Below are 18,507 nucleotides of genomic sequence, written 5' to 3' on the forward strand. Positions count from 1 at the left end.
TCAGAAGTGATCATTATAAGCCTTAACAGACCAACCCTATATTGCAGTACTAAAGCTTGTTTGTATCATCCCCACCCTAGTTTTACTTTCTATTTGGAAGGTTTTTGGGTCACCAAATCTTGTGTTAAAGTGTTGTGTGTGCTTTCATGTTTTTAGTTCTCATGCATGTAGTTAGATCAGAATATACATAAGAATTAATTTCTATTCAAGGATAAAATTTTATAAGTTACTAATTTGCCCCTCCCTTATTAGTAACTTAGCATGTCATAATATTTCCAACAATATATATATATATATAGATAGATAGATAGATAGATAGATAGATAGATAGATAGATAGCAACCAATTTATTTTCTTAAATATATAAATAGATTAAAATAAAAATTATTGTATTTGCTGGAGGCACATACTATTGCAATCACTTGTGCATAACGAGTGATTAATTCTTCCTACTTCAACCAATAAAATGTAAGTATTTTTATAATTAACTTAATCCTTTGATTTTTCTAATGTTTATATGTCAAATCTCAATTTCTAAAATAATGAAAAATATTTTACTTTATTTTGATTGGCTCATATTATCTGAGTCTTATAAGAGAAGATTTCCAAGAACCACTACCCTATATTTAAGGATGAAATATATAAAATATGAAACACATAAGACTTATATCAAATTCATAAGACTTATAATTTTTTTTAGCTATAATAGTTACATATTATAAATTCAAAAATATTTTTATGTTAGAAATAGTTTAGATTATGGTAAAAATAGGTTTTGAAGGGGCCCCAAAACTGTAATACATCAACAAAAAGGATAGAGAAATAAAGTCCACCATGTTTTACAAGGACTTGAAACCTACTAAAGAAATAGTTATCAAAATCAAGTTTTACAGGGACCTAAAACCACTAAATAAGTCCAAATACCTAGGTTTTACAAGGATCTAGAACCTAGTAAAAGATAAAAACCAAAAAAAAGTACCAAAAACAAAAACCAGTCTCCACAACCAAAAATTGAGACCTAAACTGAGACAAAACCAAAAAATAGAACCCATTAAAGACTGCTATTGCAACTCTTTAATCATTTTGGTGACCTCCTTTCCAATCTTTACAGTATCCTATATGGAATTAGCAGCCGAAGCAACAACAGTCTCTAGAGCCCTCTTCCTTGTACTCTACCTAGTCCTCTTGCTTGGTCCTCTTGGAGATATAATTTCCTCATTTGCCTGCTTGCCAAGACTAGTAGCCACTACATAGATACTTGAAGTCATTTGTTCCATTTTAGTCCCACTTTCCTTAATAAGAATCCATAAGTTTTGTTCATACTCTTTCAGTTTGTTTGGGATATCACCCACTTGCACCTCCATTTGGCTAATAGTGACATGATCAACTTCCTAGTTATGTTCCATAATATCCATTTTCTTTTTAAGACCCATAATTTCATTATATATCCATGAATCAACCTGAAGAATGGAATCTGATTATGTCAGAAACTGCTATATGTAGTTTGAATGATAATTGTTTTTTAATCTTAATAATTTAAAGAGAATAAATGGATTCTAACATTACACTTATATGGTTACTTTTGCCAATATTTTTGAACCCCTTCTGCTCTGTGAATATGATGAACATAATGAAGAACCCAAAAAAAGAAGGAAATACAACCACTCCTATACATAGGCCTCCTACAAACCACAAAATGAATCAATACTAGACATTGGGGGAAGTGCTTTGCAAGTCAAAACTAATTTGAAGTACTTTCCAAAATCTAGGAAGAATACCAATCTTGCAAAAAACTAGAAATATCGACAAGCTTTTAAACCCTAATAAGGCTTCATGTAGAATGAAACATCATCATCCATAGAAAACATAATAATAGCAATGAAAATGGATGGAAGATCGTCCAAAATATAAAGAAGTGCAAGCAAGATGGAAAAAAGTAGATTTCAAAAGAATACACTAGGATTGAAGGTTTGGATCAATGATTAAATAATTAAGAGGTCTTTTTCAAAAAAACCAAATATACCACTAGAGTTGACAAAAAGTCTTCACCAATAAAAAGAAAATACAAAAATAAAACTTTTCAACTCACTCAGATCTCTGAACCCAATAATATTCCTTTAGGCTTTCCACTGTCTCAACCATGGGTCTCAATAGATTGGCATGAAACATATGCAACTATAATAAAAAATCATACATGAAAGAAAACTCAAAAAGGAACAAAGACATCCTCACCATTAGTATATATTCCTCCACATCAGAAGAAGCAGTATGTAGTTAACAATCAAAGAGAAGGCTCAAACCCTAATCATAACAACTCAGCCAAAGTAGAAAACATCAACACTATAATCATTAGAAAAAATACATCAAATAAAAATAACAAGAGTGCTTTGAGAAAGGCATTCATGCATATTGGAATGGACCAACCAAATAGAGAAACAAACTGGAGCAAAATTTGGCAAGAATCTATGGATCAAAGGTAATTAATATAACTCCTCATGAAAATCAATATTGGTTTCTACAATGTCAGGATACTAAATTTAGAAAAGAATTATTAGAATGATCAAATTTTTTTTACAGAGGGCATCATACAAAATTTTCAGCATGGCAGTCCAATTTCAATGAAAATTATAATAAAAAAAAACATGCAATTAAATGGATAGAATGTGTGAATATACTAGCATAATTAAATGACATCCAAATTATAAGAAGAATAGGACATTCTTTAGGAACTCTACTAGGAATTTAAGTTAATAAATCTAAAACTAGTAGGATAAGATTCTTTTTAAAAATAGAACAAAGTGAATCAATAAATAGGAAGATTATAAAAAACAAATAAATATACAAATTGATTTTTACTAAGTACATAGGAGAAATAAATAAAATCATAGGAATAGACTTTAATAGCATAAACATCAAGAATAACTTAAAGAAAATACAAAGGGAAAGTAGGACAACGGAAGGAAAAATAGAAGGAAATAGGGAGAAAAGAACATTGAAAAAAAAAGAAGAGAAATCAAGGTATGGAGAAAATAGAGATAAATCAAGAAGCTCAAAGGAAAAGTCAGGGAGAGAAGAAGAGGTAGAATATAAATGGATAAAAAATATAGATTATCAACATTCTTTAGAAAAATACAGAAACTACAAAGATTGCAGAATAGAGAAGGATTCAATAGAAGAGATAGAGACTAATGTTAAAAAATTAAATAAGCATTCAAATGAGATACTGTTCCTACAGAATGATCTGGAAGATCAATATATCATAGTAGAAGCCAACCATATAGAGCATAAAAGAAAGGATGTTTTGAAAATAGACTCAGAGAAGGAATTATAAAAAAGAGGTAATACAGAAAGAAAATCATTACAAGAAGAGACAGAAATGGAACATGAAGGAAATAATTGCAAAAATTAGTTAGAAATAGGGATTTATAGAGAAATAGAATCATAGGAAGAAGAGAATCAAGAACAAAATCAAAATTTGAAGAAGAATGATCAAACCCCTAATATCCCACCAGCAAAATCAGCCCAACGGAGTAATATTACCATTAGAAAAAAACAAAAAAGAAGAGTTACAAATTGTGGCAAACATCGACCAATGAAAAGGACATGTTTGATCAGGACAAAGAAAAAAAAAGAAGATCTGAAAATAGAGGAGAGATAGAGGTATTGACACTAGTAGATATTGAAAAAATATCCTTAGAAATTGAACAGATCAGTAAACAAACAAGCATGCAAAGAGAAGAATAGGAAAATCAAAGAGAAGAATACTCAATATGGGCAGATTTTGGAATTATAGTGGAAAACTCTAATTGGGAAGAAGGAACAGAGAAAGTAAGAATGGAGGAAGAAGGTAAAAATATATAAGCAGAAGATTATCAAATGAACAACCAATTAATCAAAGAAGTTTTAGTAGAGGATGACTAGGAAATAAAAGACTCAAAAATTGCAAAAAGAGTAAAAAATCAACCAAATTTGGAAAGACTGGGTATATTCATTAACCAGGAAGGGTTAAAGACACCCAATTGTGGAAAACAAAATCAAAAATGAGGACAAAAATCATTAAAAGAACCCAGGGAGGTAATAGGACAAGAAAAGGAACAAACCAAGATTATAGGAATTCTACAAGGCAGGAAGGGGAAGAACCTTACCAAGTATCAATGAGAATCACTACATGGAATACTAGGGGCCCAAATACCCCTAGCAAGAAACACTTATTAAAGTGTAATCTAACACTATTTGATATAGAAGTCCTATTAATTCAAGAAAAAAAATTAAAAAAAGAAGAAGGCTTAAAGTTAGGATAGAAACTAGGAACTTGAAAATTAGAATTTAAGCCATCATAGGGAGCCTTAGGAGGACTAGGAATAATATGGAATAACCAAAAATTTGATCTAGAATGTATACCTCTAATTCTAATTGGATGGGAAGAAATTTTTTTGGCACAAAAACTAATCTCCAGATCATAGTAATAAATGTTTATGGGCCTACAGAAACAACAGACAAATTAGTAGTATGGAATGAGATTAACATATTTCTAAATACACTACAGAATGAGAACTTTATTATGGGAGGAGATTTTAATGCAATATTAAAAAGAGATTACAAATATGGTAGGATCTAGACAATATCTAGAGCCACAGAAGACTTTAGAGAATGGACATAAATTAACTCTCTCATAGATATTCCAATGAAAAATGGAGTATACACATGGAATAATGGAAGGAAAGACTTCAATTACATAGTAGAAAGATTGAACAGATTCTTAATTAAAGGAGAGCTAAGTAATCTGGATAGAGAAATCAAAGCAAAAATTCTACCAATGGTAGGATCAGATCACTTCCCAGTCAAAATGGAAATTAAGGAATAGGCTAAGTCTAGTAGAAACCCATTTAAATGTGAAAAAATGTGGTTTATGGACAACAACTTTATGAATAATATAAAAAAACTAGTGGCAAGAAGAACAAGTCCAGGGCTCAAAATTTTTTTGCTTTGTATCCAAACTAAAAATCATAAAGAAAAGATCCTGAAATGGAATAAAACATATTTCAAAAACATATTTAAAGACAAATTAGACATAGAAGAGAAACTAGAAAAATTAAAGAAAGAAGTTATCATAAAAGGAATGAATAATGAAACTTACCAACTAGAAAGTTAATATCTACTAAAACAAGAAGAAATTTTAGCTAAAAAAGAGGTGTACTAGAAGCAAAAATCAAGGGAAAAATGGTTAGCAAAAGGAGATCGTAATAAAAAAAAAAATTCACAATAGCACACCACACCATAAAGCCCACAACAATATAACAAAAATTAAAAATATATAAGGTGAATCAATAGATAACCCAGATGAAATAGCAAATATTTTTGACACTTTAAAGATACCCCTAATAATTATGATACTTCTAATAGAATAGAACAAAAATAAATGTTGAAAATGATACCCAAGGTGATTTCATCTAATGACAATAAAGCCCTCAATAAACCATTCACATTGCAAGAAATCAAAATGCCTCTCTTTAATATTAATCTAGACAAATCACCAAGACCTGATGGATTCCAAGCATTCTTCTTCCAAAAATGTTGGGAAATAATAGGTGTAGACTTATGGAAAGTAATGGAAGCATCTAGGAATGGAGGAACCCTTTTAGTAGAAATCAATCACACCTTCTTAACTCTAATACCCAAGAAGAATAGGACTGAAGAACCAGGAGACTTTAGATCTATTACACCATGCAACACTATCTATAAAATTCTCTCAAAAGCTTTAGCTAACTATCTCAAAAAACTCCTCTCTAAATTAATATTAGAAGAAAAATTTGGATTTGTACTTGGGAGATCTATTCTAGATGGCATTTCTATCATTCAAGAAATGATTCATTCAACAAACAAAAATAAAAAAGCATGCATGTTATTACAATTAGATATACAAAAAGCTTATGATAAAGTAGATTGGAGATTCTTATGTAAAACACTCGAAGCTTTCAAATTTTTGAAACAATGGATAAACATCATCTTTCAATGCATCTCTACCCCAAAAATCTCACTCCTTATTAATGGAACTCTAGAAGGTTTCTTTAGTATATCTAGGGGGCTCCGACAAGGTGTTCCCATATCCCCCTTTCTTTTCATCGTTAGGGTAGAATCTTTTGGAAGAGCAATTAAAACAACACAACTTCAAAATAAAATTAAAGGGGTAAAGGTCACCAAAAATGTGGATAACACCAAACATCAACAATTTGTCGATGATACAGTACTAGCTAGAGAAAGAACTAAGAAAGAGACAGACTATTTCAAAACAATTCTGAACAATTATACGAAAGCCTCAAGTCAAAAAATCAATGCAAAAAAATCTAAAATCTTCTTCCTAAACACAATAGTAGATAGAGAAGAATGTATATTCAACAAACTAGGATTTAAAAAGGCACCTTTTCATTTAAATATCCAGGAATATATAGATTTGGAAAAGGGAAATAAAAATAATCAAGGATGGGAAAAAACTTGGGAAAGATAGACAATCAAATAGAAGCCTAGAAATTGAAATGACTAACTAAGGTTGGGAGAGCAACAAAAAAAATGTTGTGCTATCAACTGTACCTACTTATCAACTCTCATGTTTACAAATACCTAAGAACATAAATCAAAAAATTGAAAAGAAATTAAGAGATTTCTTTTGGAATAGTTTAGAAGACAAAAAGAAGGCAGCATTAATCAGATGGAAAAAAATATGTAGGCCTAAAGAAGCAGGAGGACTAGGTATTAAAAATCTAGATTGGTAGAATGAAGTACTAGGAGCAAAACAAGTATGGAGAATTTATCAAGTAATAAACAACAAATGGGCCAAAATTTTGTATAATAAATATCTTAATGCATTTGATAGTACTTCATTATTTAGAACTAGGAACCCTCCCAAAGGCTCTGCACCATGGAATTTATTAAAGAAGTGTTGTCCCCTCATAACCAAATATATGACATGGGATATAGGTAAAGGTGACAAAGCATTATTCTAGGAAGATTCTTGGAATAGGTATCCCCCCTTGACCACTATGTTGTAACCTATAATGCTAAAATTCACTTACAAACAATTTGGGGTACTAAGGTAGAAGATTAATCCAATGAAGAAACTTCCTGGGAATGGAAATCCTTAGTCAATTTTAGTCTCAATCAGGTAGATCAGGAGACCCTAGAAAATATCCTTAAAGATTGTCCAATCAAATTTAACAATAGGGAGGACAGACTTATCTGGGCAACATCTAAAGATGGAAGCTATAAAGTGAAAGAAGGATATAAAAAAAAATATAATTTCACAAAGATGGGAAGCAATAAACATTCTAATGAACCTCTATTGGGATCTAATAAGGCTTCCCAAAGAAGGCATCTTCCTATGGGTAGCCATCCAAAAAAAATCCTAACAGTGAACGTAATTAAAAAAAATGAGATTTGAAGATGTACTCTCTAGAAAGAAGAATTAGAAATAATAGAGCACCTTCTTTACCAATGCAAATTTGTGAAGGAATGATGGATATGGCTCAAATCAAAACTAAATCAAGGGTTTTTACTAAATTTTATCATAAACTCACTTATTTTAAATTTTTCTTGCAGGTTCAAACCACCATGATTATAGAAAAGGATAAACTTCAAAGGTTTCTCAAGGATGGCCATGCTATGTTCTTCTCTTATGAGCTTAAATATAGGTATCTATGGAGGAGGACTCTTGATAATTTGAGGGAGTTTGAGCTCATGTGCAGGAAGCTGAACCAAGCCATTAAAAAGAATCACAATGCCAGATAGGAGGAGATCTTTATGTCATCCCAGATCCAGGATTGGATGAATATAGTTTGGATGGAAGGCCCTCTCAGTTGGACCACTTGGGTTGATTCCTACCTTGATATTGTGCATTAGTTCTGTGCCTTTTTTGTTGGGCTCTTGGTGTATTTAATCTATCTAAGTTGTTATACTATCTCTTTGGTGTCAAAGTCAGGCTTTGCCTCTTTTTTGACTCTCGCTAATCTGTATTTCTTTTTGATCTCTCTATAGCTAATAGAAAAAATAAATTGGAGAACCCCTCTACAAGAAAAATAGCAAGACCATTTGATAGGGTGTCCAAAAAAATTAGATAATAAAGTTTATGGAAAACTCTAAAGTATTACTCCAACAAATCTAGTTTGGGAGATATGGAAAGAAAGAAATAGATGAATCTTTCAGAACAAAACTTAACACTCTATCCCTCTGTAACAAAATTGAGGCAAACAATGTGGAGGTCATAAATTGTGATCTAAGGAAAAATTTGAAAGAAGAAGGATCATTCACAAAGTGGGATGCTGAAATTAAAAAGAATTGGAAAAATCTAATTAATCCACCCCTTACATATAAGAGGGACAATAGTGCAGCCAGAAAAGAATGCAAATGGGAACCACCACCGAAAGGCTAGAAGAAACTAAATTTTGATGGAGCCTCTAGAGGAAATCTTGGAAAGGCAAGAATAGGGTGTATAGTCAAGGATGAATCTAGAAACTGGCTAGCAAAAAGAGTAAAGCCTTTAAGAGTAACCTAGATAATAATATGGCAGAACTAGAAGTAGTAGAAGGACTAAATTTTTTTATCAATTTGAAAATCAAGAAAATTATAGTCGAAGGAGATTCACAAATAGTCATAAATGCACTGAAGAAAGGGAAAAATGCAAATTGGATATTAAATTCCCAACTAGGAGAAACCATTAAACTATTGGAAAGATTTGAAGAAATTAGATTTTCTCATATATTTAGAAAAGGCAACACTAAAGCAGATAGCTTAGCAAACAAAGGTATAGATGGAGAAAACATATCAACATTTAATCATATCTAGTTAAGGATAATTCTTCTAAGTTTATATCCCCTATTTTCATCCCCTTCAACACTTGGATTTATAATTATCCCTATTGGTGCAAATCTAGGTTCACATATCTCCACAAATTTAAATCTACTCCTTAGTGATATCGTGACTAAAAAGAATCATATTAATAATGATCTTGAGTGGAGGATAACCATTCAAATGCATGAAGATGGTGTGACCACCCATCGTTCTAGATACTTCCCTTATATTTTTATACTAATTTGGACTAATTTTACTATTACATCATATTCACCCCACCTCATCTGAATTAGGTTTTGTGTTGCCCCCACACAAATGGATACCAAAATTTTCTTGTATCATGCTTATGAAAATAGAACCATGGCCTTCTATGGCTTAGTTAAACCTGAAAGATGGAATCGGCTATTTTGAACCATAGATGACATGAGTAGGGTTGCGGTCAATAGGGTTTTGGGGGAATGTGTTTTCAACTATGATTATTCATGGTGCACTAATAGTGATATTCTAGGGTCATGGATCAGATGCCTAGCTAGGGTTAGAGTAGAAAACTGGGACATTATTAGACTTTGCTATAATCTTTTCGACTTGAGTTGGCTAGTAGGTTTAGAGGAAGTGGTTTTTAACATTGATGGAAAACTCAAAATCCTACTACTTGAAGCTTATATGGAACATCAGTTGGGTAGCCCCAAACTCACTCATGGCCCTAAGTGCCCCTTCTTGGTAGTTAGAGATAGCATTCTCTTCTTCCAAGAATGGCTAAGGATGGAGATGCATTAAAGAGGATCCAACAAGAGAGTGGCTCATGACTTATCTGTAGGCCTTCAACGTGTATATCCACCAAGATGTGGATTTCTCTAACTTGGAAGCTATTGAGTTCTACCTCCCCAACTTTGATAAGTCAGGCAGAATGAGGAACACCTACGAATTCCCACCTAGCTCTAGGGCTAAAAAATCTAGGAAGCCTCAAAGATCATTATGGTTTTCAAATAGGAGAATCAAGAAGTTTAGCCAAGTTTTGGGCTTATCACTCATTTTTCCCTCTACTCTGGTTTTTTTTATAGTTATGGGCTAGTACCCTTGTTTCGCTGTGTAGGGTTTTTTAGATATTGTCCTACTGCATTTTCCCTAGGTAGCTTATAGAATTTATAAAGTTAAGGGTTATAGTAGGTGTTGACTTTTTTCTTTCCACCAAGGCAGCTAGTAGATTATATACAGTCTAGGGCCCTTTTAGAATTTATCAAAGTATGGAAAGCTTAATTATGTAGATTTCTATTCATATTAATACTATATCCTTATCTTATCTTGAATTTCAATGGGCCTTTGTTTGGAATATTCTTTTTTGCTTGTATTTGGTCTTCAAATTTGTATTATTTAAAAGATCAATTTGTGCTATTTCTTTATCAATATACTTAAAGATTCATTTAGTCTTAATCCATTGGTAATTCATACATTAAGAATCCTAAAACTATAAATGACAAGGATGAATTCAGCTCTAGCATTCTCTTCATTCACCTCATAATAGAGAATCATTTCATAATGTCAAAAGTTTGTAGAGGCTTTTATGAAATTTCTATAAATATCATATTAAAATAGCTATCAACAACAAAATCATTAATAAGATTAAAATTCAAAACTAGTAAAGAACAAAACTAGCACATTAACATCAATACAAATCATTAATAGGATTAAACTTAAATTAAGTTAGAGGACCCTAATTGTTAATTCTATATTTCTTAAACACATTGAAATTAGGATCTTCTCACTTATTAGACTGAGAATTTGGAAGCATTTTTCTCCTAATAACATTATACAAATCAAGTCTATGCTTTTATCCTTATTATTTGATTAATACTTAACCCTTGTTGGTAGTTAGCCTTTGTTGTTGTTCTTTTCCTTTTCACTAGGTCTCTTACTCCTCCCTAAGGAATATATAATTTTTGGTGTTCATGGATTCTCTCCTCTCAAGAATATTCGTTGCATTGCTTTTATCCAAGTATAATAAGGATATTTTGATCTTTTATCTCGCTAGGGTATGCTCTTTTTATTATATGTATAATAAAGGACATTGGTCCTAGGCTAGACTGGAGGTTTTCTTACTTTGTTTTTTCCTACTAGTGCCTCTCAAAATGGAGAATCTTGTAATTTTTTATTATCTAATATAATATATATAAGGTTCCTTCCATTTACCAATAAAAAAAAAAATATTACACTTATATATATATATATATATATATATATATATATATATATATATATATATATATATATATATATATATATATATATATATATATATATATATATATATATATATATATATATATATATTTAGAAATTATTATTCTTCAAATATTTAAATATGTATGAAGATAGTTTTTTTAAGATTAAATTATATTAAAGTAACATCATTACAACTCACTATTAAATTTTTATTCTTCAACTATTATAACTTACCTTAACTCACTATTTCCTAACTATTAAATTTTTAATCTTAAGCTATTACAATTTCTAACAAATACAAGCCACTACGTGGCACTTGTTAAAATAATGAAACCTCTTCTATACAAAGATAAATTGATACTCAATAATAAATTCAATTATACTTCATAATTTAATATATGAACATAAATCTATTGATTATAAAGTCATGTATACTTTATAATTAAACATATGAATACAAATATAATTTAAATATAATATATAAATATAAATCTAATTCAATTATATATACACACACATATGTATATACATATATACGTATACATACATATCTATACATATACACACATACACCTACACATATACACACACACATATATATAAACCTACTTCTTTTATTTTTTGAAATAAAATATTAACTTAATTTATATTGGACTTGATTTTCAATAGTATAATATAAACTATTGAGATGTTCAAATAAATTATACATATTTTCAAATGAATAAAATATATTGTATAATATAAACTATTGAGATATTCAAATAAATTATACATATTTTAACTATTATTCGAATAAATACAATATTTTTTATCCATCAATACTAAAATGGATATAAATGTATAATAGATAGAAAAAATATGAATACAAATTAAGTCAACCTTTATACAAATAAATAAAACATATTTTATATAAATCATGAAAGTTAATAATTTATAATAAACTCTATTATAAAAATAGAAATACATAAAAATGAAATCAAACTTTTGTAAGAACATATTTTTCAAATAAATAGAACATATTTTATATAAACCTTAAAAATTAATACTTAATAATAAATACAAAATATAAAAATATAAATCTTAAAAATCAATAGTTTGTAATTCAAACTTTTGTAAGAACATATTTTTTAAATAAATAGAACATATTTTATATAAACCTTAAAAATTAATACTTAATAATAAATACAAAATATAAAAATATAAATCTTAAAAATCAATAGTTTGTAATAAATAAAGTCAATTGCCAATAGTGACATGTTGTGATAGTTAAGTTGTTGTGTTGTTATCCTTGCCATCAAGGTTCAAATCTCATGGGGATGAGGTCCCCCGTTTGTGGCCTCACTGGTTCATAGCTCTAGGTCAAAGCGTTTACCCCTTTTCAAAAAAAAAAAAAGTCAATTATAATAGATAAATATTAAATATAAATATTCTCAGTAAATTGAATTAAAATAAATTAAAATAGATAAATACAAAATATAAAAAATTGTTGAGATTTTTCAAACAAATAGAATATATTTTATATAAACTTTAAAAATTAATAGTATATAATAATTGAATATAGAAATATAAACCTTAAAAATCGATAGTATATAATAAATACAAACTATAGAAATATAAAACCCAAAAATCAATAGTCTGTAATAAATTCAATTCAATTATAATTAATAAATACAAAATATAGAGGAAAAAAAAACCTTTGCAGAAACCTATCCTATATTAATAAATATAAGACTTAAAAATTAATAAATCTAAATAAAAATTTATGCCAAGTATTAATATAAAACCTAACCTAACCTTATTATACAAGACATAGAAATGTAAGAGTGTTAGATTTAAAAATGGAAATCTGTCTGCATTAAATACCTTACATAGATAACTGAGAAAATTGTAATCACGCAATGCTTCATTTTTATCCATTCAGGACCAAGCATCCATTATCTTAGATCCAAGTGGGTACACAATCAAATACAACTGTATTTAGAATGCCATAAACATACATATACAGTATGGGCATTTACTATATTACACCATGTTTCTTACAATGCAAGGAATATGCTGTGAGTAATAGATATTCATACCTAGAGAGCAATAGAATCAAGCACTTTGTGTGAAGATGCCGAGGCCTTTGTATAGTTATATGTGTCCTCCATGAGTGGCGGATCCAAAGCAGGGAAGATATCATTCTGTAACATTATGTCCGTGTTATCATCAAGAGACGAAGGCCATGCAGCTTCATTATTACTACTACTACTCAACATCAACTGCTCCGAATACTCTAACAAAGATGATGGTTCAATATGAGAACCGATCAATCTCTCCGAGTCCTCAACAAAACTTGAAGCTGAATAGTTGAGACCATCATGGCGAATGTTTTCAATAGAGGAGGTGTTCTTGATGGAGGAGAGATCTTGATAAGCAACTATATGGGGCAAGTTCTTGAATTCATCAGGGAGATCCACATCATCAGAGTGAGTAGAGTTGTAGTTTTGTTCATCATCTGGTTTTTGTATTTGTCTAAGATGAGGGAGGTTGAGAAGAGCGTGGGAGCCATAGAGTGTTGTGGCGGCGTGGTCATATGCAAGAGCGGCTTCATCAGCGGTGTCAAATGTGCCGAGCCAGAGGCGACCTCCTCTCTTTGGCTCCCTTATTTCTGATACCCATTTCCCCCACGTCCTCTGCCTCACTCCTCTGTACCTGCACAACGCATTCTCTGGCCCTCCCTTGCCTTTCATGCATCCCTTCTTCGACCCCCTTCTCCCCCTGCTCCTCTTCTTCTGCTTCTTCGCTGCTGCTTCTTCCTCTTCTTTCTTCGGATTGAAACCCATCTCACCTATCTTCTTCTTTCATGGGATCGAAACCCATCATCTTCTTCTTCAAGGAAGAAGGAAAGTATTTAAGATAAAGAGGAAATGCATCAGGTGGTCTGGCATTGGTGAAACACCCGTCCAAATTGCTTCAATGTCTTCCACTTTAAGTATTCCCACGCGTCGTCTCAATCTGCTACGTGCATGCAAAATCAGGACGAAATGGTCAAGGTTTTACAGTTGTGAAAGAGAGACCAGTCGTATGAGAATGCCTGCCATTCATGTGACCGACGTGGTGACTTGCTGACGTCCAAACTCTTCATGCCCTACAATTGAGTCATCGCTGGAATTAATCACTTCATATGAGATGGGAGCTCAAATGTTCCTGACATTCCTGGAACAAAGAGGTCAAATTGAACAAATTAGAAAATTTGAAATAGATTGGTTAGAGTTTAATATGGTTGGGCCATATTTGATTTTAGACTAAAATGTTAAATAGTCGAAGTTGACTTATTTTTGCAAGCTTAATTTTTTAAAGAATAAGTCAACTTTGACTATTTAAAACTTCACAATATCAGATTTCTACAATCCATTTCAATACAACTATAAGTTTATAGATTCAATTGTGTATATTTTTTTATCATCAATGTTTTGGATCACACTTTGTGTTAATTAAGTCATTGATCACGAAGTGTCATCATTTTGTTGAAGAATTTACCAGATGCACAACTATTTATAAAGTTATGTTCTATAGCTTATAAAATTTATCTTTAAATCTAAAAATATCTTAAATAAATCTATGTAAAGAAATGCTAATAGATATCCAGTATAAAATAATTATAATTTAATTTACTCCATCTAAAATTATTTATATTTCTTTTATCTTCTTTTATTTAGTTTTTTATTAATTTAAGCTTTTTATTTTAATTTCTTAAAAACTGGATAATTTATATCTACAAATATTATAATTTAAGTGGATATTTAATGTTCTATTTATTAAATTATTTGTAAAAATATATTCTATTTACAATAAGATTTAAATTTTCAACATGTAGATGGTTGTCAAATTTAACCTAGAAGAATAAAAGTTAACATTAACACACTCACACTATCTCACTCCCCCATTCTGCCATTGTAGAATGCCTATCGACATTAATAAACTTAGAAACCAATTTGAAATCAAATTATTCCTAACATGTAAACTTCATTACACTTTTCAAGATAATGTAACTTATAATTTTGTATTTTAAAATGCAGATGCATCGACCTAGAAAAAATCCAAGGGTGTACGATGGAGATCTAATGGTAATAATGAACATTAAAGGAATTTGGGATATGAGTACAAGTCATAAAGGCCTTTTTGGTTTACACAAGTAGTTGAGGCTTTCTTTATCTTTTCGACACATTTTGTGGGTTGAAATTGTCATTTACTGCTTGTGTTTTAGTAAGGGGAATTATCTTGGCACGTATCAGAGAAACAGTGCCAAAATTTTGTCTGCGAAGGATTTGTAGAGCCTAGAATTTATGAGAATTGTCGAAGCAAATACTGAAGAGATGGTGGGAGAATGCTACAGAAAGGAGCCGATGGGGGATCTGGAGAAATGGAGGAAAAGGGGAAAAGTTTGGAAAAAGTTAAAAAAGGGAGGGGTTGCAAGTTACATCACCAAACTTCATGGTTTCAATCCTAAGGTCACCAACACTATGGTGAATTCGTGGAAAGATGGCAAGGTGAAAGTGAATGGTGTCTCTTTTTTTATCACTAAGGAGGTTATCGCTACGGTCACAGAGATTCCTATGGAGGGTTTCAAGTTTTACAGGGATAAAAAAATCTCTACCAATGTTGTGAAGGATTTTGTGAAGGGCATCGAAGAAATGAATGAACTGATTAAGAGTGAGACATTTTATGTGACAGAATCTATCAAAAAGCTCTAGAGGTATGTGTTGCATGCTATCATTGAATATATAACTCTAGACCCTAGGTTTGATCGAGTTAGAACCCATCATTTTGTTCTTCTTAATCATTTTTTCTATGATAAGATAGTTTCTTTCCCTTACTACTTACTTAATTCCATGAGTAAGGCTATCACTAGCTTTAAGAAGAAACCCATTGTCAACCCTGCTCTGCATGAGGGATTGTTGCTACTAATCCATGAGTATTTCAAAGCTCTGACCATTAGCAACAATCCTTCACTAGATGTGGACAAGGACAATGGTAGCTCCAGCTATTCTTTTGACTCTGATGAAATTTAGAGCATAAGCTCAAAGGAGGGGAATGTTTCTTTTGGAAAGAAAATAAAGGGTCATTTTAAGTAGTCCTCTAATTTAACCCCTAGGAGAAAGAGCCCTAGGGACCATGGCCAAACCTTTAGTAAAGAGGATATGGATTACAATGAGGATGAGGAGGACATGGATTCTGAGGATGAAGACAAGGAGATGGAAGAGGAGATTAAAGAGGATCATGCTGGGAAAAAATGGAAGAGGGATAATGTGGATAAAGAGAGGGCTTCGAATCAGGAACCGAATGTGTCAATTCTCCCCCTTACCCCTATTCATCCCCCCCCCTCTATCTCATTCCAAGGAGAATGAAAAGGATAATGTTGGTGCTAAAGAGGGGGAAGTGCTTGTTAAAAAAAAGAGAAAAGCTTGGAGGAATTTCAATGTTAGGATTGTGACTTTAGGTATTTATAGAGAAGCTATGAATCCTCAGATTCTGGTGGAGAATCAGGAAGAGCCTCGGCTTGAAGAGCTCATTGATCTAGCTATTGTGGCCATCTCTGATAATGCAAGGGAGATAGGAATGAACCTTCTAAACAACATTCATAACAACATGATTGATAATTTCAGATCAATCAAGTGGCTATACCATGAGCTAGAAGAGGTCAGAGAGAAGGTGTGTCAGTTGGAGGGCAACAACAGAAAGCCTGAAAATGAGAACTAGGATGATTAGAGTGATAGAGCCAGTTTGGTTGAGAGGAGAATTAGGAATCTTGTAAACTACAATCACAATTTGGCTAGTCAAATGATCTCTCTCCTCAATTCGATGAATGACAATAAGCTCTCTTTAATCGGTGTCATCAAAGATAGAGGCTTGCTAGTAGGTGAGGACAAAAAGGATAGAGAAAGAGCCAGTTCTGATGATGATATGGCTACTGACATCACCTTTACTAGTTTGGACAAGGAAATAGAGAAAGTCCAAGAGCAGAAGGCCGAGGAGCACCAGAAGATTTATGAGGTTGCCCAGACCATGCAGGATTTCAAGAAGAAGAATGAAGAGTAGTCCTCTGGTTCTATCTTTTGTGTTTTTGTTGTTTCACTTTTGGCTTTTTCTTAGTTTTGTTAAAGACAGTTTGTTCTAGCCTTTATGTTGGCTTATGTTGTTGGCTGGGCTTCGTGCTTATTATTAGCCTTTAGACTCATTTTATCTAGCTGGGCTTTGTTGCTTATTTTCAGCCTTGGTTTGTAGCTACTTTTGGATTTCACGGTCCCTTTAAAACCTGTTTATCTTATCAAAAATATTTCTTAAACAATTATATAATATAAATAATATTATTATTTTAGTACTTTTTAACGAGAAAATTTTATATTATAAGAAAATACAATTATATTAAAATATAAAAATCTAAATCAACGTACTCACAAATATTAATCACATTAGCTTAATAAAAAAATGAGTTATAAGTTTTAAAATCCATTGGGCCAATATAAGAGGTAAATGAGTTCACCCAATCAAATTGTAGAAAAAAATTTAATCATTGGTTAAAGTATAAAATTAAAAATGTATCACAACAGTACTTAGCTTATCGACACAACACTAATAAGTGATATTGATTTGATAAAATGTACTTTCTTGTTCTTTCATTGAAGGATTGATATTTAGAGACTCTAAAGATGGGGATGAGGCCATTAGTAGATAAAATCAATTTGGAAAAAATAGGTCTTCTTAGGAAAGGGTAATGATACACAAATGTGCACACACATTTTCATTTAGAGATTGAGTTAACTATTGAGAAGGGAAAAAGTTCTAACATAAAGATTTTCTTGACCTCAAGAATGAAAATTGAGCCTCTTAGTGATGATTGAAGAGGCGAAGATAGAAACTAAGTGTCAATAATTAGTTCCCATTTAATCAGTGTTACTCAATTGAATGTATAATGAACGATTCAAAAATAAAATGATTACCAAGTAATGATGTTTATTTAATGTGTAATAAATAGTATAGTAAATGGATCCAATTAATGGTCAGGGATAACTTTAAGAAACTCCCTCCCTAGAAAATTTATAAAATGTTGGTGAATCCATCAAGGAAGAAATTATTTTCCCTTGGCAATTTATTTTTTCAGCATACCAAAACTTTAATTTTATTGGCTATTTTTTTTCCAACATGGAAAAATTTCCTAAAATTAAGGTGATTAATTCATTTTTTTGGGTGAAGTACATAATCTATGAATCACTTTTTTCCTCTCAAATGGAAATAATATATAATTTTTGAGGCAATTTTATCCCATTTGATGGAAAATATACATAATGTACAAGGCAATTTTTCCCCTTAGTAGGAAAGGGTGCATAATTAATGAGACAATCTAGTTGCTTTTAATGCAAAAATAATGTATCACATTGGTGAATTTTGTATAAATTGTTTTAG

General features: G+C 31.1%; 1 protein-coding gene across 1 annotated transcript; it reads right to left on the bottom strand.

Moving 5' to 3' along the window:
- Positions 1–12,309: 12,309 nt before the first annotated feature.
- Positions 12,310–13,952, bottom strand: LOC149556817 (uncharacterized). The gene is made up of 2 exons (XM_089785919.1): positions 13,140–13,952; positions 12,310–12,435 (listed from the first exon to the last, which is right to left on the bottom strand). Exon 1 carries the CDS (start codon positions 13,884–13,886, stop codon positions 13,140–13,142), a length of 747 nt encoding a protein of 248 aa, XP_089642045.1. The 5' UTR covers positions 13,887–13,952; the 3' UTR covers positions 12,310–12,435.
- Between the last annotated feature and the right edge of the window lie 4,555 nt (positions 13,953–18,507).

This window comes from Cupressus sempervirens, chromosome 5 (assembly GCF_028749045.1).
Source record: "Cupressus sempervirens isolate cs-2001-9-10 chromosome 5, ASM2874904v1, whole genome shotgun sequence".
NCBI classification, from domain to species: domain Eukaryota; kingdom Viridiplantae; phylum Streptophyta; class Pinopsida; order Cupressales; family Cupressaceae; genus Cupressus; species Cupressus sempervirens.

What these genes read in the sequence shown, in the direction of transcription:
- LOC149556817 (XM_089785919.1), bottom strand. Translation starts at nt 13,886, where the DNA reads ATGGGTTTCAATCCGAAGAAAGAAGAGGAAGAAGCAGCAGCGAAGAAG.